Source organism: Euprymna scolopes, chromosome 3, assembly GCF_053919585.1.
Source record: "Euprymna scolopes isolate OS-2025 chromosome 3, ASM5391958v1, whole genome shotgun sequence".
Classification (NCBI taxonomy): domain Eukaryota; kingdom Metazoa; phylum Mollusca; class Cephalopoda; order Sepiida; family Sepiolidae; genus Euprymna; species Euprymna scolopes.
Window position 1 is genome coordinate 59,613,342 of NC_136484.1, and position 26,309 is coordinate 59,639,650.

The following is a 26,309-nucleotide window of genomic DNA, read 5'->3' on the forward strand; positions in this document are numbered from 1 at the left end:
ATTTACTATAGTTTTTTTATTACATTTACTAAACATTTTTTTAATTACATTTACTAAACATTTTTTTAATTACATTTGCTAAACATTTTTTAATTACATTTACTAAACATTTTTTAAATTACATTTACTAAACATTTTTTAATTACATTTACTAAACATTTTTTAATAACATTTACTAAACATTTTTTAATTACATTTACTTAACAATTTTTTAATTACATTTACTAAAAACTTTATTACATTTACTGAACAATTTTTTTAATTGCATTTACTAAACATTATTTTAATTACATTTACTAAACATTTTTAATTGCATTTACTAAACATTTTTTTAATTACATTTACTAAACATTTTTTTAATTACATTTATTAAACATTTTTTAATTTCATTATCTAAACATTTTTATTGCATTTACTCAACATTTTTTTAATTATATTTACTAAACATTTTTTTAATTACATTTACTAAACATTTTTTAAATTACATTTACTAAACATTTTTTATTGCATTTACTAAACATTTTTTTAATTGCATTTACTAAACATTTTTTTAATTGCATTTACTAAACATTTTTTAATTACATTTACTAAACTTTTTTAATTTCATTTACTAAACATTTTTTTAATTACATTTACTAAACATTTTTTTAATTACATTTACTAAAAATTTTTTTAAGTATATTTACTAAAAAAATTTTATTACATTTACTAAACATTTTTTTAATTACATTTACTAAACATTTTTTAATTGCATTTACTCAACATTTTTTTAATTACATTTACTAAACATTTTTTTAATTACATTTACTAAACATTTTTTAATTACATTTACTAAACATTTTTTTAATTACATTTACTAAACATTTTTTTAATTGCATTTACTAAACATTTTTAATTGCATTTACTCAACATTTTTTTAATTATATTTACTAAACATTTTTTTTAATTACATTTACTAAACATTTTTTTAATTACATTTACTAAACAGTTTTAATTGCATTTACTGAACATTTTTTTAATTGCATTTACTAAACATTTTTTAATTACATTTACTAAACATTTTTTAATTACATTTACTAAACTTTTTTAATTCCATTTACTAAACATTTTTTTAATTCCATTTACTAAACATTTTTTTAATTACATTTACTAAAAATTTTTTTAAGTATATTTACTAAAAAAATTTTATTACATTTACTAAACATTTTTTTAATTACATTTACTAAACATTTTTTAATTGCATTTACTCAACATTTTTTTAATTACATTTACTAAACATTTTTTTAATTACATTTACTAAACATTTTTTAATTACATTTACTAAACATTTTTTTAATTACATTTACTAAACATTTTTTTAATTGCATTTACTAAACATTTTTAATTGCATTTACTCAACATTTTTTTAATTATATTTACTAAACATTTTTTTTAATTACATTTACTAAACATTTTTTTAATTACATTTACTAAACAGTTTTAATTGCATTTACTGAACATTTTTTTAATTGCATTTACTAAACATTTTTTAATTACATTTACTAAATATTTTTTAATTCCATTTACTAAACATTTTTTAAATTACATTTACTAAACATTTTTTAAATTACATTTACTAAACTTTTTTAATTGCATTTACTAAACATTTTTTTAATTGCACTGACTCAACATTGCCATTCAAAATGTTTCTTATCGCAAACATTATTACATGATGAGTAATATTGTGTAAAAAGTTTTTTAATTACATTTACTAAACATTTTTTTTAATTACATTTACTAAACATTGTTTTTAATTACATTTACTAAACATTTTCTTAATTGCATTTACTCAACATTTTCTTAATTACATTTACTAAACATTTTTTTTAATTACATTTACTAAACATTTTTTTAATTACATTTACTAAACATTTTTAATTACATTTACTAAACATTTATTTAATTACATTTACTAAACATTTTTTTTAATTACATTTACTAAACATTTTTTTAATTACATTTACTAAAAACTTTTTTATTACATTTACTGAACATTTTTTTAATTGCATTTACTAAACATTTTTTTAATTACATTTACTAAACATTTTTTTAATTGCATTTACTAAACATTTTTTTAATTACATTTACTAAACATTTTTTTAATTGCATTTACTAAACATTTTTTTAATTACAATTACTAAATATTTTTTAATTACATTTACAAAACATTTTTTTAATTACATTTATTAAACATTTTTTAATTACATTATCTAAATATTTTTAATTGCATTTACTCAAAATTTTTTGAATTATATTTACTAAACATTTTTTTTAATTACATTTACTAAACATTTTTTTAATTACATTTACTAAAAAATTTTTTTTATTACATTTACTAAACATTTTTTTACTTACATTTACTAAACATTTTTTAATTATATTTACTAAACATTTTTTAATTACATTTACTAAACTTTTTTAATTCCATTTACTAAACATTTTTTAAATTACATTTACTAAACATTTTTTAAATTACATTTACTAAACATTTTTTTTATTACATTTACTAAACATTTTTTAATTACATTTACTAAACATTTTTTTTAATTACATTTACTAAACATTTTTTTAATTACATTTACTAAACATTTTTTTAATTACATTTACTAAACATTTTTTTAATTACATTTACTTAAGTTTTTTTATTACATTTACTAAACATTTTTTTAATTACATTTACTAAACATTTTTTTAATTATATTTACTAAACATTTTTTAATTACATTTACTAAACATTTTTTAAATTACATTTACTAAACATTTTTTAATTACATTTACTAAACATTTTTTTAATTACATTTACTAAACATTTTTTAATTACATTTACTTAACATTTTTTTAATTACATTTACTAAAAACTTTATTACATTTACTGAACATTTTTTTTAATTGCATTTACTAAACATTTTTTTAATTACATTTACTAAACATTTTTTAATTTCATTATCTAAACATTTTTATTGCATTTACTCAACATTTTTTTAATTATATTTACTAAACATTTTTTTAATTACATTTACTAAACATTTTTTAAATTACATTTACTAAACATTTTTTATTGCATTTACTAAACATTTTTTTAATTGCATTTACTAAACATTTTTTTAATTGCATTTACTAAACATTTTTTAATTACATTTACTAAACTTTTTTAATTCCATTTACTAAACATTTTTTTAATTACATTTACTAAACATTTTTTTAATTACATTTACTAAAAATTTTTTTAAGTATATTTACTAAAAAAATTTTATTACATTTACTAAACATTTTTTTAATTACATTTACTAAACATTTTTTAATTGCATTTACTCAACATTTTTTTAATTACATTTACTAAACATTTTTTTAATTACATTTACTAAACATTTTTTTAATTACATTTACTAAACATTTTTTAATTACATTTACTAAACATTTTTTTAATTACATTTACTAAACATTTTTTTAATTGCATTTACTAAACATTTTTAATTGCATTTACTCAACATTTTTTTAATTATATTTACTAAACATTTTTTTTAATTACATTTACTAAACATTTTTTTAATTACATTTACTAAACAGTTTTAATTGCATTTACTGAACATTTTTTTAATTGCATTTACTAAACATTTTTAATTGCATTTACTAAACATTTTTTAAATTACATTTACTAAACATTTTTAATTCCATTTACTAAACATTTTTAATTGCATTTACTAAACATTTTTTAAATTACATTTACTAAACATTTTTTAATTACATTTACTAAACATTTTTTTAATTACATTTACTAAAAAATTTTTAATTCCATTTACTAAACATTTTTTAAATTACATTTACTAAACATTTTTTAAATTACATTTACTAAACATTTTTAATTGCATTTACTAAACATTTTTTTAATTGCATTTACTCAACATTTTTTTAATTGCACTGACTCAACATTGCCATTCAAAATGTTTCTTATCGCAAACATTATTACATGATGAGTCATATTGTGTAAAAAGTTAATTTATTTTACCCATTTAAACAAGAGAATTGCACGATTAAAATGTGTAAACTTTTTTCTTTACATTTATTCTATATGAGTAAAAATGAAAGTCATTGAAATTGTCATGTCCTGACTTGTCAGGTTTGCCTAGGTTCGTTCCAGAAAGAAAGTTGTTTAAATTATTTGTCATTCTAAATTATAAAAAATATTCATTTAAAATAAAAATTGTTTAAATTATTTGTCATGTTTTCTTTTTTTTTTCTTGCATTTTGTTATCTTTCACTCCATCTTGGATTTTGATCGCAAGGTCAAGGCTGCTTCATGCTTACGAAATTTTGATCGCAAGGTCAAGGCTGCTTCATGCTTACGAAATTTTGATCGCAAGGTCAAGGCTGCTTCATGCTTACGGAATTGCTGAGGGCATCCATCTTGGATTCTTACCCAACGAAAATGTTTACACATTTTAATCGTGCATTTCTCTAGTTTATATGGGTAAAATAAATTAAATTTTTACTCGAAATGACAGTGTGTGGTGCGATTTTGCTGCTTGTTGAGTTAGTCGGAGGTATTTATGTTGTAGTACAAATGGTTTGAGTTCCTTGGAGCACATTTCATTAAAATACTTGTAAAACACGCACAGGGATGCAACATTTCTGCGATGGGACAGAGGTTGAAGTTTGGTTGATAGTGCAGGATCTATTAGGTTGGTGACTCTTTTGTCTTAACCATGTCAACCATGTCTAAGAGTGAGGGAAGAGTGGCAGATGCATTAGCACAGATGTGGCAACAACATTCCATATATGAGTGAATGGTGGCTTTGTAGAAGTATAGAATACTTTCAGATAATTTTCTAGCATGGTAGAGAGAGTTTAAGAGCTTGCAGGTAGCGTATTATTACTCATGGACAGTGAGGGAAAAGCGTATTATTACTCATGGCAACAAGGAGGGAAAAGATCTACCTAAAACCACTAACCTAGTTCAAAAACAGATCCTTTGTTCGATAAAACGCATGCCCATTGGCTGATAGGAAGGGGCGCGGTGGATACTAGAAAGCTGATTGGCTAACTAGAAATCCTCAACATATATAAAAACAAGAAGCAACCACAGAATTCGCGCATAAGCCTGACGAATCCTACAGTGGATGAAACGCAGAATATTCAGTGTAGCTTAATCGCCATATATATTTTATAAATTACTAACTAGCTCTACCTACGTATTGAGCACTTTTGAAGTAAATACTTAGTTTACGCATAAATCTATACTTCCGTATATTAAATTTATGTAAGTAAATGAAGTAGTTATATATATATATATATATATATATATATATATAAGTTATATGTATAGATGTGTGTGTGTATATATAGATAGATAAAGTTATGTGTGTGTGTGTGTGTGTGTGTGTGTGTATATATATATATATATATATATATATATATAATAAGTTATATATAAGTTTCGTGGTTTAATTTTAAATTCTGAAAAAACACAAATAGAGACATATATTCGATTTAAGAATTTATTGCTTGACAAAGGAATATATAGAAAGGGTTATTTTAATTTTCTTAATCCATGGATTTTCAACAATGGCTCATATCATCAGAGGAAATTAAATGCAGTCAGCAAAATGTTCAGCTGCGAATGGACGCTATTTTGCTTTCCAAGTAACATCTATCAGGATTTTCATCTGAATTTTATCAGTATCTTATCTCGAATAAGTTTATATATATATATATATATATATATATATATATATATATATATATATATATATATATATATATATATATATATATAGATAGATAGATAGATAGATAGAGAGAGATAGATAGATAGAGTCATATGTATGTGTGTGTGCATATATATATAACACATTCTCCACTATAATAAAGAGCAATGTGTATTTATTTGTGTGTGTGTGTGTGTGTGTGTGTGTGTGTGTGTGTGTGTGTGTGTGTGTGTGGAGAGTGAGAGAGGAATAGAAAAAGCAAATCTATTTCTATTTTTTTTTTTTTTTCTTTTCATACAGATTTCCTGGAGGGAGTGGATTTTTCCAGTTTCTCTCTGATCTCACCCCGTTTTTTTTTTATTTAACTTCACACATTCATATATTATTTTATATGAATATTCCTTATAACACTGGATAATTTATGGTGGAAGGTATCGTGTGTGTGCGCGCACTAGCGTATATATTTTTGTTCGTTTAAAATATAAAAACATATTTATGAATTGTTTATTCAAAATCTTTTTTGTTTTTAAGTTTTTTTTTTTTTTTTTAACATAAATGATATTTGTCTATTTCAATAAAAAAAAAATGATTTTCAAACAATCTGATTTCATTTTCGCATTTGATCAAGAAAAAATGATTTCATGTAAGGAGAGCAAATATTTATCTTTGGTAGTTAAGCAAACACAATCAATCGCTTATGCTTTCAGATCAATCAGATCAATCAATATAGAAAACAGATTAATCTAGAATAGAGAAGAAGGAACACATTGTTAGATGTGGATGGAAAAGCATTGCTTAAGACAACACATGAAACGCAAATATGGGCAGAAATTTCGAGAGATTCTAATCTTCGGCGACTAGCATTAGCACTTTTTCAAAACATTAAAACTATGCATGAAATGAATAACATATTTTTGTTTGATAAGAAAAAAAAAACTTGACATTTTAAAGTCTGAAATTGTATGATCACTTTTTGTGTGTCTGTTGACTTAGAATCTTTTTGCAGTTTACTATAAATCAATTATATATCTTTTTTTTTTTTTTACACAGTGATCACCACTTATCAAGGCCCGGACGCCACTCAGGGATAAGGGTTATTGCAAGTACATTACGTTAGTGTGGAGATTTGATGAAATGTTTACTTAAGGGGGCGGTTCATTAGGAATTTGTTAACATTGGACTTGAAGACATCCAAGTTGTAGTCCGGTGGGAAGCAGGCAGACGGAACAGAGTTCCACAGGCGTGCAGTTCTAAGAAAGAAGCTTTGTTCATGGAATCCGCATTTTGATTTAGGCACAGATATAGAGTGGGGGAAAATTTTCACAGTGGATTCAGCTAGACGGGTGTTTTTCGTGAAAGATTGGCGAGTGGGGACCAGAGATTGGAGTTCAGACGAGCACTTGCCATGGAAATAACGATAAAACAAGGATAGGCTCGCAACGTCTCTTCTGTGGGAGAGAGGTTGCAGGGTAGAGAAAAGGGCATCCCCCACTAAGCCACGAAGTCTATTTTGTACTCTGTCAAGGCAGGATAGGCTGTTTTTAGCAGCTCCTGCCCAGATATGGCAACAGTATTCCATCCTTGGACGTACTTGGCTTTTATATAGATAGAGAATTGCATCAGTAGTGAGATATCGAAATTAAAAAAAAAATCAAGGGTAAAGGAAAGCAAAATTTTAAAATATATTTACATCTATCTATTAACACGATAGTGTTTGTGTTGTTCTATGTGTCTTTTTTCTTCCGAGTGATTATCGTTTAACTGTTATGATCTTCCATTTCTTGTAATAATTTTACCAAGAATACTTCATAAGTTTTGGTTTCGGTTCTGATCATAGCTAATGGCACTCAAGTCATCTATTTTTCTTTTAGAAATAATTTTAACAAGAATTCTTCATAAGTTTTGGTTTCAGTTTCGATTCAAGCTGATGCACCCCAGTCATATGGATATATTTTTTTTATTTTTGAAATCACAACTTTATAATATATAAGAATCGATAGAAAATTGTCTCTATAATAAAATATACGAAATCTGCACGAATTAAAATATCACATTCAAGTATATTTTACAACTGGACTATGCCGGGCATCGTTGCTAGCTTAGATAAATACTTTTGCAGTTTTAACAAATTACGCTTGGCCTTCGGGACAAGATCAAAGTGTAGTATCTGTTCTTCAGATGCTGCACTTCTATTTCTTGTTCTCTTTCGGTGGAGGAGAAATCCTTCACGACTGAGACAATTTTTATTTTTGTACCTTTTCTCCACGTTAAAAAACGACCCTGGTGTCTAACTCTGTCCCGTGGGGAGGCATAGTAAATAGGTACAATAATATCAAGGCATCTCCAATTACACTGAACAGAATGCTAACATCAATATATTACATATGAAAGAGTCCGCCGTGGAATTTCCACAGGTCTCCCTAAAATATAATTCCTAAATTAATTAAATTCATTCCAAGGGATCTTGCTTTCTAAGTGTACAAGTCAGCCATTTTAATCTTTAGTTAATTGAAAAAAAAAAAAAAAAAAGAAAAGAGATGAATTACTTTGTAACTCTGCATAATTTAAAAGGAATTTGGAAGCATGAATTTCTGGCTTTAAAATTAAATCCTAATAGGATTTGATTGAAAGTTTTTGAAATGATTATTCGATGTAAATCATTTCAAAATCTTTCAATCATTTAATTTATTAGATTCTATTTTAAAGTCAGAATTCATGCTTCCAAATTCCTTTAAATTTTCAAAGAGATTAAAAAAACACTTGGGAAAGAATTTAGTTATAGTTTTCTAACAATTTAATAAATTAGTAATTTAAGGACCAAGCAATACCGAAATAATAAAATTAAACCTTTAAAATACTATTTAAAAAAAAAAAAGGATTAAATAATTAAATAAATAAATAAAAATTAAACAAAAATAAAAGTTAAGGCTCCTGATGACACAGAGTAAGTTCAATTAGTGTATAATAATTGAACATTTTGTGTCAGTCTCTTTCTGTTGTTCACTTATAGGTTCCAAAACTACTTCCATCAAATTTGGCTTGTATGATAAAGAGAAAGTAAAAATCTAATGTTGCTATGACAGCTAATACACAATTAAAGCCAGCATTACACTAGATTTAGCATGAAGAGTCTCTGAAATGCCAGGTAATTTAATTTATTTTATTTTTTTTTTAATATTAAGAAGTAGTCATTCATCAAGGTCGAAAGGCGTGGCCTTTGTAAACACAAGGCCTGATCACTAAGTCTGGTCTATGTACTGACGTCAAAGATTTTGGTATTAGCAGATAAACGACTTGAACGACTTGTGTGATTAAAAGGGAAAATTTTACCCTGAGCAAATGCAGTAAAGCAAGTGAATATATTTTTATTATTTTTTGAGTGTATTTAAGTAAGACTTAAAGCACTTTCATAACCTTAATAGATAACATCATCGAAATAAATTAAACAAACAATCTATACACAATTTAAAGTGCAGCAACACAAACAAAATTTAACATGGCTAAAATTGGACAGTTTTTAGGTTAAAAATTCATACGTTTTCAAATACTTTTTAAATGAGATTTTCCTTACAATCTTTTTTCTTGATTATACAGCAGACATTAGATTGAACTATTTTTCTTTTAACTTCATATTTTACTAGCAAAAGTACCCGTCGTTGACTGGGTTCAAATACAGCCTACAGAAAATGGACTCTCATTTATGAAAGTATGATAAGTTATGAAAAGGAAGGGTTGTAAAGAGATAGCTTCGAATTTGGGGGTATCAAAACCAAAGCAAAATATGATGAAAGTAAAAATAAAATAGATAAACCCCATAATTTATTATACCATACCTGTTCACACTGAAACACTTATCACAATATTGTGGTTCTATATTAAAAAACCTTGTTAAACTTTGTGACATATTTCCATTCTATGGAGATCAGGTGTGAACGAACACCCCATAATTTTATTATACCATATTCCTTCAAACTGAAACATAATTATCAAAGTATACTTATGCAGATAGATATGAAAAGTCCTTATTAAAGTTTGTCTCTATTTCCATTCTATGGAGGCCAGGCGCGAACGCAGACCTCACAATTTTATTATATCATCCCTATTTAAGTTAAAACATACTTATTAAAGTATTATTATGTACATCTATATAAAGAAACACTTGTAAACGTTCTTTTTTTTAATTTTTTAATTTTTTATTTCCATACTTTGTGGACCATGCGCGAACGCAGACCCCACAATTTTAATGAATCACCGTTCTGCCAGATCAAACATACCCATTCCTGTGTCTCGATACATCTATCATTATATGCAATCAGTTTTTTAAAATAGTCAACCATATAGGAGCCTATTCGTGACTAGACACACACACACACACACATTCAGCTTTATATTATAGATTATGAAGATCTAAAAATTGTGGATCTGGAGTTTTTCTTCGCATATATCTCTATCAGAGAAAATTGAAAATTTCAATTGAATTATTTTTTGTAGTCATTAAAACTGTAAAACAAATAATTTTTACATGAAATTATTTTTCAATCTGTTCTCTTAATAAAAAATAAAATTTTTCATTAAGTATCTTTTATATATTTTTAGTTATTTTCATTTTTTGATATGAGGATGAAACAAATTTTGGTCTCCACTACAATAATTGCTTTGTTTGTTTGTTTTTGTTTTACGGTATATCAACCCCCTTTCAGCTTATTAAATACCGAATCCAGTGATTTTGAAGAACAATTTTTCAATAGAGTATATTTGTTTTTTTTTTAAGTCGGTTTCTATTCAACCCATAGTTGGGACCCTAACAGGTACTACTACTCCAGGTCAGAGTGGACCTGAGAGCAATGGCAATTAAAGGGTGGCTTCACACTCCCCAAAGCCCGCAAGCTAAGGCCTCACCATCGGATATAGTTTAAGGTCATATCCAGGACCGTAATAATTATTTTAATTGCTTCATTTATTTCTTTTAAATTTATTAAATTCCATTTTGTATGCATAAAAAGTTTATTATTTCTGTCAGAAAGTTCTTTTTTTGTATATGATATTTTTAAAACGTAATATAAACTCGGAATGTGTTAACATAGGCAATATTCTACTTGTTCATTCCTTAGTTAGTCTCTACGTCAGTAAAAACTTATGCAAAAAAGGGAACCTTCGAAAGAAGCAGGGTTAAAAAGGGAACATTGTCTGCCAAGAGGTGCTGAACTGAAGAAGACAGAGATTGTGTCTTCCAATGTAATTTTATTATTTGCATTGAACTATGTAGCACAATATCACTCTCTAAGTATTTATTAGTACTTATTAATTTGTCTGATTTGTGTGAGTTCTATATTTAAAAAAAAAAACAATGGACACTTTTTTTCATAGAAATGTTAATAAACTCATACTTGCTGTATGTTACGTATAAAAATCAATTTTTTTCGAAATCCAGAAAAACAAAGTTTATCAAAACATACTCGATAATTAAATATAATTCTTATTCCATAGAATTATCACAGGTCCTGCTAGTTTGAAATATTTCTTCACCCAATAGAAAGTCTACATAAGATAAAATTAGGGGGAATTAACATGTTTTTATTAGCTTTAACTTGGGTATAAAAATTCTGGTTTAATTAATATCCTTGTTCAAATGTCATATTATGTCAACAAAAACCAACATATTTCCATAAAGAAAATGTCTTATGTCATCATGCATAAACTAAACTTTGTTTATATATTTATTTCCAAATAGTTTTGAATGTTTTGCATAAGTTTTATGACGCTTACAAAATTCAGTTTTTAATCAAATTTTCAATATGAACCAAAGAATAAAATGTCTCCTTCTAAATTCACTGCTGCCTTGATCTAATATTTTAAATGTTTGTTCACCATCTTTTCTTGGTTTTTAAACAAGAGTTCACATCATGGTTGTCTTTTAAATTATTTGTTTGTTTTCAGTTAAGCGAACTCTTCATTCGTATTATCTGGATTCATTGGATTACTGTTTTGATTTCACAACGTTTCAGTCGATGTAACCTCTGATCTTCTTCAGGTGTATATTGTCGAACTCGAGAATTTGGACTGAATTTTGAACGGAACCCTTTATTTACTTCACGGGGGTAGCATGCTCTTGTTCCGTCAGCCATAACTGGATAGAGGTCCTAAGTAATTCGTAATTATATTTTTCGGTCACTCACACTGAGGATTGAATCTTCAACCTTAAGGAGAATATCACTTTTTACAATTTATTTTTCCAAGTATTCTAACCACTGCACCATGAGTCGTTGTGGAGTTTGTTTTTTTGGTTTTTTTTTTACACAGGAATCACCACATATCAAGGCCCGGAGGCCACTCGAGGATAAGGGTTAATGGGTATACATTAGTCAATGTGATTATAGCATAGTAAACATAAATAGTGGGAATTTTGTAAATTGGATTACTTAGGGGGACGGTTCATCAAGAACTTGTTTACGTTGGACTTGAAGACACTCAAAGTGTAGTCAGCTGGAAAGCAGGCAATCAGAAGAGAATTCAACAGGTGTGCAGTTCTAAGAAAGAAGCTTTGTTCATGGAATCTACATTTAGGTTTAGGCACACATAAAGAGTAGGGGAAATTATTGATAGTGGTTTTGGCTAGACAAGTGTTTTTCATGAAAGTTTGGCGAGAGGGGGACCATAGATTGAAGCTCAGCTGAGCATTTGCCATGAAAATAACGATAAAGCAGAAACAGGCTCACAATGTCTCTTCTGCAGAAAAAAGAGGTTGCAGGGAAGAGAAAAGGGCATCCCCCACTAAATTACAAAGTCTCTTTTGAACTCTGTCAAGGCAGGATAAGCTGCTTCTAGCAGCTCCTGCCCAGAGGTGGCAACAGTACTCCATCGTTGCCCGCACCTGGCTTTTATATTGGTAGAGAATTGCATAAGAAGTGAGATATCTACTGGAGTGGTAGAAGGATCCCACCATTTTTCCAGCAATCTTGGCAATGGATTTGATATACGTGTTCTATGTCCGGCCAGAGCCATTCATTTCAACCGATGTCAGATTGGCATCAGAGCGTAGATGGTGTAGAGATAGAAGCTTGGTTTTAGATGCATTAAAAGTAACCAGCCACCTCTTTCTCCATTGTACCACATGCTCAAGCTCAGAGGAGAGAGAATCAGAGAGAACTTGGTCATTTACGGTCTTTGCTGTGCTACCATAGATTGTAGTGTCATCAGCACAAATTCTCTACGAATGATGTAAGGATGTGATTTGGAAGATCATTTATGTAGATCAGGAAGAGAGTTGGGCCCAGGATGGACCTCTGCGGGACTCCAGCATTAATACTGAGAGTTTCTGATTTCTGCCCATCAATCACTACTCTTATCGACAATTACACAATTACACCTGAAGAAGGTCGGAGGTTACATCGATTGAAACGTTGTGAAAATGACACTCAAGATGAGAACAGTAGTCTGAAGAATCCAAATAACAAGAATAACCAATCCTCATCCCAAAAATTCAGAAACGTAACTCTTCATTTGTTTTAATTTAAACTTATTTGTTTGCACTTTTTAAAATTACCCACCATTTTCTTTTTATTTATTTGTTTGTTGGTTCTCTAAATTCATAATTCAGATTTTTGCAGTATTTGATTGTATTCTGTAAAATTGATGGGGCCAGTTTTGGATGGGAGTTGGGGGGGGGGGCGGTTCGGGGTGCTGAGGAAGCTGAAACATGTTTTTGTAACAAGGATTATCAAAATGCTGAGTCGGAGGAAACCAGACTTTTAAAGATTATGTTTTCATATGAACTGGATCATGGCATTCTTTAATATCCTAGTAAAATCTGGACACTCAGATCAGTTCACTTAAGAGTCCGGTTACACGACAACTCACAAACCATTAGATCTTTTGTGATCTAATGAGATCTATGACTATGCCATGAATCAAAATGTTATAAACATTAGTTTTATTTAAATGACGTATTTAACAAGCTGATAAGCCCATCGTTTCATTTATCACTTTTAAATTGATGCATCATAAAAAAAAGAGACACATAAAAGTACCTATTTACAATGCCTCCCCACGGGACAGAGTTAGACACCAGGGTCGTTTTTTTAACGTGGAGAAAAGGTACAAAAATAAAAATTGTCTCAGTCGTGAAGGATTTCTCCTCCACTGAAAGAGAACAAGAAATGGAAGTTCCGCATCTGAAGAACAGATACTACACTTTGATCTTGGCCCAAAGGCCAAGACACATAAAAGTAGTAAGATTCGTTTCAAATAGATTCATGAAAAGAAATCTTAAAAAAGAAAACGAACAAATTCTGAATAAATATTATTTAGTGAAAATCAGAATTACCTGGAGTAGGCTGCAGTTTATATGTGACTCATTTAATTCATTAAAAGAAGGATGTTTTAATATCTATAATACCTATGTAATAATATTGCTTGTATCTCTCTTAATCAACACTCCCAATACGCATGCACCCCCCTAAAAAAAAATGTAAATGCATTTAAACTAAATGCAGTAGTAGTATTAATACACCGTTCTTTGTATATGTAAAAAAAAAAAAAAAAATGAAGCAGACAGTAACTACTTATTTTTAAGTTAGAATGTTTTATCCAAAATTTGTAGAAGAAACATAAAAAATAAAGTTAAAAATTAATATTTTATTTTATTTCTTTGTATATGTAAAAAAAAAAAAAAAAAAAAAAAAAATCACTGGGCAATAATTTTTTTACTTTTTGAATGCTGTTTAGATTTCTACAACTGATTAAGGGTAATTTTGCAAATGGCATCCGTTTCTCTCCACCGGGTTAAGTTTTTGTGCTAAGTTCATTTGAAAAAATTCAGATCTTGTGAAAAATTTGATTACATTTTTATCGAAGAGAAGCTTATTATATTCATACATTACAATATCACAAATAAGTCCATATTATATTAGAGTGACACATTTAATAGTATACTATAAATAAAATAAATTTAACACAAACTTAATGCAATATAAAAGTTCGTATGCAATCCAATTTTGCTCAATACAACTTTTGTAAAACTATATAGTAATAAAATAAGGTTAATAAAATTGAAATCAAATGGCTACACAAATGAACTAATGAGAATTGGCATCAAAATAGCATACGGATGTACTATAGCAAGTATTATGGTCTTTGTTCAGTCTCAAGAGACAATGGATATCCTCTGTATGTGGACTTGTGCAGGAAGCAATTTGTTAAGCAAGTGTTGAGCAATTTCCAATCACACGTCTCTTGCTCGAGTCCAGTCGTAGGATGACGGAAAACAATACTGAGATAAGCAAAGCAAGTAAGCCAAGATAAATGTTTGAAAGAATTTGCAGTCTAAATACAATTAGCAAGATTGTATTTTTATACTATTACATAGTTCTATTTATGTACTGAGCACGTACTTATTTACTGAAGTAAATAAAACAAAAATACATACATAATAATGTCTAGTTTTTTTTTGTTTTTTTTATATAATGGTTTCATGTTAATTTTTTATGAAATAGAACTATTTTTGATAATCTTCTGCTATAATAAAGATGATTATAGTACTAGACAAATCCACTATAATAAGGAGGATTATAGCACTAGATAGATCCACTATAATAAAGAGGATTATAGTACTGGACAGATTTTTATCCTCAGGTGGCTTTTAACCCCGATGTGTGGTGACTCATTAGTAAAAAGAAAATAAAAAAATGTTGACATACTAAAAAAAAATTCAAATACATTTTACTAAATTTAATATTTAGTAAAAATGAAAATAGAATTTTAAAAACTTTTGGTTTGAAATTGTTACACTATTTTATTTAATAAAATGAATTTAAGTGTATAAAACATTTGTTTTATAAAGTTTTTCAAAACTAAATAATGCAGGGGGGGGGGTAATGAGAAAAAAAATGTCTGTATTATTTGGATTATTTGCATAACGTTTCAGCCGATGTAACTTCCAACCTTCTTCGGGTGTATCTTGTGTATCTTGGTAAACATTCAACCTCCTGAAGAGTGTAATTTACAACTTGGTTCTATATATGGAAATCGAATAGACCTCACTTGCATGTATTATAGCTTACGGATGTCGAGAAACAATTTATAATATGTCTTTCAAAAAAAAAAACACCAGAAGGAAATTATCTGTGCAAAAAAGGGCCATGAGATGGACCATTAAACTTGTCTAGAATCTACAGTCGACTTATATACAGGAAATATCTAAAATGATACAATTTTTGGTCTTAAAATGCACACCAACTTATAGACAATTATGTACGGTGTTTCATACTTCTTTACAAAATGTACAGAACGTCTGATTAAAAATAGTAAAATGATCTTAAGGTGTGGGCAACAATGTGAGAAAATGTATTTTTTATGTAAAATGCACAAATCTTAAATGAAAATCTAACAAATAATAAAACAATTCATTAAAAATCTAATTAATTATTTCCATTATAAAATGTGAGAGCATTTATTAATCTTGAAAAAGAAAGGCAAAAAAAATAAGAAAGAAGAATTTCACCGTTTCATGTAACATTCATTTCAACAGCTAACACATTTAATCTTCATAATATGATTCATAGCACAATAGAGATAAAGCTAAATTTCTCCTTTAATGTAAATCAATAAAAACAACTCAGACTATGTAAAAACAGAAAGAAAGACAATTTGATAATAGGGAAAAAATTAAATTCACAAAAGTTTAATTTTTTTAATGAATGGCAACTTAATAAAACAAATGAAAATCTTATCAATTACTTCCCTTGAAAAATGAGAATTTATATAACATCTATATGTCAACAAATTAATTTTAGTAGGTATCCCTAACTAAAATTTAATTTATATTACATCTAAAAACTTTTACGTCGACACATTGATCGTTGCAAACATGAGAAATTATAGCGAACTCCTTTAGATAACACAACTAACCATGTTCAAAATTTGTTAGAAATTACTTGGAATCCCAAAACGTCAGAGTTTATATCTTCTGGTTGCGCAATCCTGATTTGATGTTCAAGTAACTGTGCACCCCATTTGTGACCGATAATATTTAGGTTACTTTTTTTTCTAAAATTTATGCGTTAATTTTCCTTCATTTTTTTTTTTCTTTTTTTATATAGATATATTAAGGCATTAATATCCGAATGTTTTACCCGTTCCTAGGAAAATCTTACTCCTCATATTGTCAAAGAGAACCTAAAACTAACTACAGATCCTATCAAGTTGACCTTCAGAGTTTTCATTTTTTATATAGTTAATAAATAGATCCTTATTGTCCTTGGTAACATTATATATTTATGGAAATCATTCCAAACAAGGCATGAAGCCACTTGATGTAAGGAGCTAACAAGAACAAAAGATGATTAACATAAAGACAGGCAATGCCTAGTGGCCTTAGTCTTGAAAAGACTAAGGTTATAACTAGGAGGAAAACAGTCAGTAGGAAGAGAGTTCCATAAACCTGTAGTTTTATCGATATTTTCACAACAAGTGCTCGTCTAAGTTTCAATCTATAGGCCTCTCCTTGCCAAACTTTCCTAAAAGACACTCATCTGGCTACAACAAGTTTCCTCCACTCACTTTGTGCCTAAACCTAAACGCAAATTCAATAAACAAAGCTTCTTTCCTAGAACTGCCCATCTGTGGAACTCTATTCCGGTGGCCTGCTTTTCAGCTGATTACAATACGGTCGTCTTAAAGTCCAATGTAAATAAGTTCTGACTGATCTGCCACTCCCAAATAATCTACCCCATTTCCACCAATAACTATTAATATCCGTTGTCTCAATGACTACCAGACATTCATCAACCCTTATCCTCGTGTGCCTTTTGGGCCTTGATACGTAGTGACTCCCATGTAAAAAAATAAATGAATAAATAAAAAGTTCTTGGAACGAAGCTATACTGCAGAATCAACAGCTATTGATAATGATTTTATAAAACTTGCAAAATCTGACGTTATTTCTTTTACTAAGAATCGGATCATTACTAAAATGCCACAAGAAATAAAAGTAATCCATGCTGGTGATGACATTATAGGAATAACCACTTTTCGATAAGCATTTTATTCCAACTGATTTTCTTTATTTGTTGTTAGCAAAATATCTGTAGAAAATGCCCAAAGAAATAATAAATAAATAAATAAATAACTTTCTTGTTCAGGTTTAAACATTTTTTAATGCCTTGATTTATAAGAATCCGGTATTTTTCTGCTGGTATCATGTTTCAACTAATTAGTTGATGTCGACATTTTTCCTTCTTCAAAATTATTACAAATTAGATTGTTCTTGTCTTTCATAAGAATCAAGAAGTCAAATCGTGTTACTGAAACTGCAATCCACAGCATAGAAAGAGTTCCTCAAAATTGCGTGCTTTCAAAATCAAGTTCATGTTTACATTTTTTATTTGCTTTCCTCTCTTGTGATGCAATTTCTATATTCCTTCTTTAGAAATAAAAACCGTTTCCATTTCATTTTTTTCGCAGATGTTTAAGCAATCCTTGAAGCCAATTGCTGACCGCTGACGTTCTCTACAGAACAGCGTATACCCATGTGATCCGTTCATCGAAGAACAGAGACATCAACTGAGATTTAAAAGGAAATACTTTGGTGTTGATTGTAAACCAAAACTAAGCATAAGATTAAAAACAGAAAAGTTAACATAGGCCATTCGGAGCCCCCCCCCCCCCGCCTCCCAAAAAAAAAACACCCTGAAGTGTAAAACTATGCATGTAATAAAACGAATATGACAAGCTAAAACAATTGTCATTAATACATCGTTTTTGTAATTTAAATTTTCAATTGTCATAATACAGAATAACAGCAATTCATAATGATTTTCTAAAACATTTTGATATAGTAATTAGAAGAACCAAAACTATGTCTATATATATATATATATATATATATATATTACAAAGGAGTCGGTCCTGGATATGCCCTTAAACTATATTTGATGGTAAGGCCCCAGCTTGTGGGCTTTGGGGAGTGTGGAGACACCCTTTAATTCCCATTGCTCCCAGGTCCACTCTGACCCAGAGTGGTAGTACCTGTTAGGGTCTCAACTATGGGTTAAATAGAAACCGACTTAAAAAAAACAAACGAATATACTCTATTAAAAAAATTGTTCATCAAAATCACTGATTCGCCATTAAATAACCTGAAAAGGGTTGATATGCCGTAAAACAAAAACAAACAAACAAAATTATGTCAAAAAACGAACTTGATTTTATGCATTTAAACAAGCCAAGTGATGCTTTCAAGCAGCAGCAGCAGCTTTTACATATGACCAAAAAGATTAGATGGATTGAAGAAGAGCAGATCTAAATTCTTAAGAAAGCTTCAATTTAAATTATATAATCTCCTACAAATTGGTAACTGGCATTTTCTGTCATTATTCATTCATAGATACTATTATACAATTACAATTTGATTCAGTAGACAATGAATACCATAACTACATAACTTAGTAAAATTAACAAAATAATTTTCAAGTACATATGTGACACCTCTTTTTATCTTGGCAAAATCACCGAGACAAAACTTAATAATCCCACTTTTGTCAAACTATTCATTAGGTGGCCAACAGATGGCTTCATGTGCCATTAACTTGTTTACACTGCACCTGCTGGTGGTAGTTTTTCTTTATTCTGAAATTATATTCAATTCTGCTTTAATTTAATCCTAGTTATAGCTTTGCAGTTAATAATTGTATCAGATATAAAGAATAAGTTCATAGCAATCCATGCTGGTTTAGAGATCTATTAGGTATATAATTAGTAGACTAAGGGAGGAGCGGGGGGGGGATTATTATTAAAATGAAAGACAGTCCTGCAAAACAGTTCATCTAGCAAGGCTCTGGAATCAAAGGTGCTAGAAAATCAGTTTTACAGCTTGGGATTCATGCAGATATTTTCAATGTCCATTTTCAAGGACTTTTCAAGGTCTTCTCGAGACAAAATTCAAGTTTTGAAAACAAAATTTGATATAAAAAAACAAAAACGGATAAGATTTAATTAATATTTAAAAACATATTTTAATAGTATTTATTTCGATTTTGAATTTCACTTCAGCTACATCTCCAAAGTATATGGATAACATCAAGTAGTTTTGTGATAAAGGGGCATAACTCTTGTGTCGACAATACCAGAAATAACAATACAATGCTATTTCAGAAGAATGTATTTATTTGGATTTTATTTGTAATATTTAAAAATAATATTATTTTTAATTAATATTTAAATATTTATTATTTCGATTTTATTTTTAATATTTAAAAAATATTTCGACTTTATTTTTAATATTTAAAAAAATATTTCGATTTTATTTTTAATATTCTGACAAATTTTTTAATACAATTTTCAAGCCCTTTTACAGAAATTTTCCATATTTTCAAGGTAATAGTAGAAATAAGGCCTTTTCAAGACAAATCTGAAAATTTAAGGCTCTTTTCAAGCTTGTGCAAAACCATGTAGCTATATTACTGTTTTAACCAAAGAGATTATCACCAACAGAAAACAATTCATCAGCAGCATTATCATTAACATTTTGAAATAACTGATGTTTCTCTTAATCTATTTTGTCTCAATATTAGCGAATGTTTGATTATATGGAGACACAATAGATTAAATATATATATTTTTTTAATAAATTGTTAGTAAATTAGAGAGAAACATCAGTTATTTCCAAACTCTAACATTAATTTGTTTCTAATGAACTGTTTCCTGTTGTTGATAATCTCTTTGATTAAAATAGCAATACATTGATTTTTCTTTCCAGGTGCTTATTTAAGAATTTAAATAAGCACCTTGAATAAAAAATAAACTAAGAGGAATAACTTTTCTTTTTTTCTTCTTTTTTTTTTTTTTTTTTTTTACTTAAACCTACCAAAACAAGCATGTTTATAAAACATAGGAATATTTACAAAACAAATTTGAACATAATGAATCAAACGAAACAACTAATTGTAAATAATATAATGAGAGTCCAAAATAATGTTTTCTATACAGGATTACTAGCAAAGCTACACGTCGTTGCTCGATGCAAAAGTTTAACATATTTTTTATTAAAACTTATATTCCTTTTTTCCTCCTCCCACTTAATCTTTTGTTTCTACACAGCCTAGTCCTCTCTTTGGACATATACACACAGAAATAAGCCAGTGTAAGGAAATTAATTCATTAAAAAAATAATAGTTAGTTCCCTTTAATTACTTGCTAAAAAACAGCCTGTCAATGAAACCTGTGCCAGTTTTGAATCAAAGAATGAATATGTTTTTTTTTTAACAAATTTTAGACATTATTCATTCCAGGGCAAACACTGATCAAAAATAAACAAATTTTGTGGCTGCTTTTTATGTATTTTGGACATAACTGGACATACACACCTATAGACAATTGCTGTTTATATAATACATTATCACATAAATAAAAACAAATAAAAAGGCATGAACAGTAACACCCGTCCCAGGTATGGATCAAATAACTGGTACTTTATGAATAGTTTCAGCATCAAATACTCTGCAAAAAAGGCAGTATACGATAAAAGAGACCAAACCTTAGCCAACCTGATTGATGATCAAAAAGGAATTTATTTTTAAAGATTAGATATCTTAGTTCCTGAAACACATTCTAAATAATTCTTCTGACAAGGATCAAAGTGTATTTTGTTCTGAATAAGAGGAGAAGTCATCCTTTTCTTTGTGTGTATGGGAATCGCCCCACACAAGGCATGAAGTGACTAATGAAGTAATGAGCTAAAAAAACGAAAAAAAACAAAACAAAAAAATAAGACAACCCCCCCCACACACAAAAAAACAAACAAATAACACTTCTAGGCACAAAATTAGCCAACAATAATTGATATATAGATAGATTCCAACCAAGAAAACAGCTATTATTCAGAAACATCGCTCATGGAATGTGAGGTCTAAAGGACAAAATAAAGGAAGCAAGAGTTATGAGGTTGCCAAAAGCAAATCCTAGGTTCATTTTCTACTCCTAGAATAATGCAATTTTTACTTTTGCTAACATGCAAAGTGACTGCTTTTTGCAGGAGACGAAGAATCCACAACAGCTATTCATAATGATTTTATAAAACCTGTGAACTCTGATATTATTTCTTTTACTAAAAATTGGATCATTACTAAAATGCTACAAGAAATAAAAATAATCCCTACAGGAGTCCACATCATAGGAATAAGCGCTTTATTTCCAAATTAGAAACCGACTGTGTTTAACTGAGCCGTAATGTAGAAGCAAGTATACAATGTTTTTCCGAGATAGTATTTCTTCACTGTATTTAAACAGAAAGGTCATGGTGAAAAAAAAAAAAAAAAAAAAAAGAAAAAAAAAAAAAATTGCACATGTCTGAGAGTCAAGTACAACCATTACAAAGAATGCTGACGGAACTTATTTGGACCATTTTCTGGAACATCTAAGCAGGAAGTTCAGGTTTAAAACCCAACCCTGTGGAAAAAAAGTTTGCTCTTTTGAAAAGGCAAAATAAGTAACAGTCATATCAACTATCGATGTGTATTTTTTTTTAAGTTGTATGCACAGACGGTAGACATTATGAATTTCACAATTTTTTTTTCCAGATCTACTGATTCAGTGTCCGTTTCTCAGTTTTTATGAAGGTTAGATGCAAACCGTCTTTATGGTTGACCTCCTCTCAGTATTATTCATTTCGTTTCAGACCTATATCGAGACCGTGACTGAGGCTGAAGGCGGCTACATCAAATAGATGTCAGCTCTACTATAATAAAGCTTTTGGCCAAGATCAAAGTGTAGTATCTGTTCCGGCAGATACTGCACTTAAGATAATTTGTACCAGTCAATGGAGGGGAAACCCTCTATACTGGGACAATTATTATTTTTGGTAACCAGAGTGCCCCCTTTTTGCCTACTTTTAGGGGAGCTGGTTTTTACCTCACATTAAAAACGGCCTTGTGCCTAATTTGCTCAGTGGGGGAGCAAATAAATACCATCTGTTCCGGCAGATGCTGCAAGCTATGACTAGCTATGACTAGCAAAGACCAGATGTGGGGGCAACCCCACATGCCTGACCTTTAACCAGCTCCCATTTCCCACCTCTCGGGAGCTGGTCCCCTTTTCCCTTCCCCCTCCCTTCACTCCTCACATTAAAAATTGGCCTTGTGCCTAATTTGCTCGGTGGGGGAGCAAATAAATACCATCTGTTCTTCAGATGTGCTGCAGTGCTGCACTTCCATTTCTTGTTCTCTTTCGGTGGAGGATCAGGATCAATCCTTCACGACTGAGACAATTTTTTATTTTATTTTTGTACCTTTTCTCTACGTTAAAAAACGACCCTGGTGTCTAACTCTGTCCCGTGGGGAGGCATAGTAAATAGATACTATAATAAAGCTGGATTGTTGTTTTCTTTAGGGCAACAAATTTATCGTTCCATCCTGTAGAGACGATCATTAGATCATGATCTGAGTAAAAAAATTTTAAAAAATTATAGCTTAAAAAAATTAACTATAGGAAAGGTCTTGTCTGTGACAACACCTAAAATAAAATATATTGCTCCGGAAATTTTTAGATAACTGTTAATTTGTATTATTCGAACTATTATTCTTATCTCAGTTGTTATATTTACAACGTTTCGACTGATGTAACCTCTTTTCGAACCTTTCCACGGTTTAAAGAGATCCGGTTCGAAAAGACGAGCATAAAGGTCTGAGGTTATATCGGCTGAAACATTGCATGAATATTCAACAACTACGACGAGAACAGTAGTTTAAAAAATATCCAAATTTGATTTTGATGTACATTTTTATCCGTATCTCATTTGCTGTCCCCGAATTACATGAGTGAAAGAATGGGGTGTTCTAAGAAGTTTTTTTTTTTTTTTTACACAGTGATCATTACCACTTATCAAGGCCCGGAAGCCACTCAGGGATAAGGGCTACGGACCTTAATAATTTTTAGATAGAATTTTCAAGTTAATTCTATTTTTACGGCATCTTTTGTTTAATAAAATCGTTAAGTGAAAATACATAATAGTTATATAAAAAAAAAATATAAAACGGTCTCCGGATGTTAAGAATGAGAATGGGTTTCTAAATTATAACTGTTATTATTTCAGCACGGTCCGTAGTCTGCATACTTAGGGTTTTTTTTTGTTTTGTTTTTTTAATTAAAAATTTATTTTTTTTCCATCATTTTCAGATTTTACTGGAAATTTAATGCAAACAAAATGCTACTGTGACATTTATTGGGCGAGTTTCTATTTTATTTTTTATTTTTAAGTCATTATCAAGACTTCAACTATTTAGGCGTTGATTCGTGGTGATTTTTCTTGCTCTCACCTAATGTTCAACACTACTTGTTTTTCAAAGCGAGTAAAAAAAAAAACTAACAGCTTTTCCAGATATGTAGAAGAGCAACTTAACTTATCTTGCCCTTGATAACATTTATTTGTTATCTATTTGTGTTAGACCACATTTTCGAACCAATATGCATTGTAAAACAAACCAATAATCATCATAGCAAACATTTACATGTAATTTGAAATTTTATTTGCATAAAAATATTTCAAAAGTTTGTGATAATTTTTATTCATATTCGTAGATTTTTTTAAATTTTCGATTAATACTTTACAAATATTTACAAATTACGACGCAAATATCAGAGCTATGAACAATGGATTTTTTTTTAATTGTGAAAATACTGTTTAAACACAATACTTTTTTTCGTCCAATTCAAAATTAATATTTAATTATTATTATCATCATCATCATCATTATTAATTTAAAGTCTGAAATAAGAAGTTAAATATTATGTAAATATTGATAATATTTGTTCAACCACGTAGCAAGAGAGGAGTAGTAGTAGATGGGTTCACCTGAGCGAACGGATTCACAAAATAATTTAGTAGATATTTGAAAATTGGTTTTTATTTGAAATGAAGATAGATCGAAAGAAATGTGGGCATTATCAAGAGTAAATACTTCAAGATAAGACATTATAGGAAATTGTAAACATTAAAAACAACGGAATACCTATCGTTGTGTCCACCACGTGCCAGTGTGATTTATAAACACGTCGATAGGTCACGCAACGAATGAATGAACGTGTTTATTATAAACACACGGATTAAATAAATGATAAATACGTAGGTTTTGTTTATTTTCGTCGTGTAAGAGAATATGGTATCTATGTATATTTTTTTTAATTTATTTTTTTAAATTCGTCTTGCTGTTGTTCTTCGTAGTAGTAGTAGTAAATAACGGAGATTATGGAAAAACAATATGAGATGGAGAAAAAAAAAGATGATGAAATCGAGATGAACCGATAGAAAATAAATAATACTTCCTTTATTATTATTATTATTATTATTATTATTATTTAATTATTATTGAAAATCAAATAAATTAAAATGTACTAATTTATAGTAAGAGAGAGAGAGAGAGAGAGAGATAATTACAAACGCGCACATGCTAGGAAATGACAACGTTCTCACTTTCATCCGTATTCTATTTTTCTTAAAGCCAATGTCATTCAATGACATGTTCAATAGAACACTGAAGATAACTAAAACGATTAATCGAAATTTAAAAATAATCAAAGATTAAAATAAATCGGGATTTTTAAATTTTCTTTTTAAAAAAAAAAAAAAAATAAAGGAAAAGAATTCGAAAATACTTGTTCCTTTAGAAATACAATAGACGACACTCCTCGTGTTGTTATATAACACCAGGGGGGTGCAACGACCTTAAATGCTATCACCTATTACGGGAGGAGAGTGTTTTAAAAATATATATATTAAACGACTATTTCATACAAGATAAAATTGTTAAAAATAACAGAAAAAGCAAGTTAACTGAACTACAATAATAGAAAGATAAGAGAAAATAGTTGATTAATAACTAATCGTACTCCGAAACACACGTGTGCCACCGTCGTCGTAGTCGTGGTGTAAGAAAAGAGGAAATACTACAAAGATATTGTTCGGGAGTCACGTGAAAAAAGAGCAAACGCTTTATTAGAAAGTTCCCAGGGTATTAATAGTTATCTTTGGGGCAGTTATCCTAATGGAAGAGGGTTAATGGTTAAGTGCCAAATAGTGAAAACATTAGTTTTACAAGAGGTCCCTACCTGGATACAGAGAATTGACGCCATGTTATCAAGGGAGATGATCGAAGACTGACAAGATTATAGAAAGACAAAAGAGCGCCACCTGCTTTTGTTGTTGCTTAGCAACAACAAAAGCAATTCGAGTACCCCTTACTTTGTACACGTGCTTCATCCTTCACTGCTCCTTTAGACACAAGTATTCATCTTTTTTCTTTCTTTCTTTTTTTTTTTATAAGCATTTTTCTGCCCACAAGGGCAAAGGTAAACACAAGGTTGATTTTTATGTGGAGAAATTTCAGCTGCACTCCCAAAAAAAGTATTCTGGATTAGAAAAAAAATTGCCTTAGTCTAAGTGAATTTCCCCTTATCCGATCGCAGACAAAACAAATACTACACTTTGAATTATTTACTTGTAAAAGAAATATAATTACAATTTTACAAATTAGGCACAATACCTAAAATAGGTGGGGTGGGGTGTTGAGAGGCGATTTT

At 28.8% G+C, this 26,309-nt stretch overlaps 1 protein-coding gene and 1 pseudogene across 1 annotated transcript in view; both read right to left on the minus strand.

Annotated features, from left to right (window-relative positions):
• Positions 1–25,916, minus strand: part of LOC145255794 (branched-chain-amino-acid aminotransferase, cytosolic-like) — a 1,034,811-nt gene extending 1,008,895 nt beyond the window's left edge. The window contains exon 1 of the mRNA XM_080114482.1: positions 25,839–25,916. Within this exon, the coding sequence (XP_079970608.1) occupies positions 25,839–25,862 (24 nt within the window). The 5' untranslated portion in view covers positions 25,863–25,916. The remainder of the gene's footprint in view (positions 1–25,838) is intronic.
• LOC145265286 (U2 spliceosomal RNA) lies at positions 13,834–13,967 on the minus strand (annotated as a pseudogene).
• Positions 25,917–26,309: the final 393 nt, after the last annotated feature.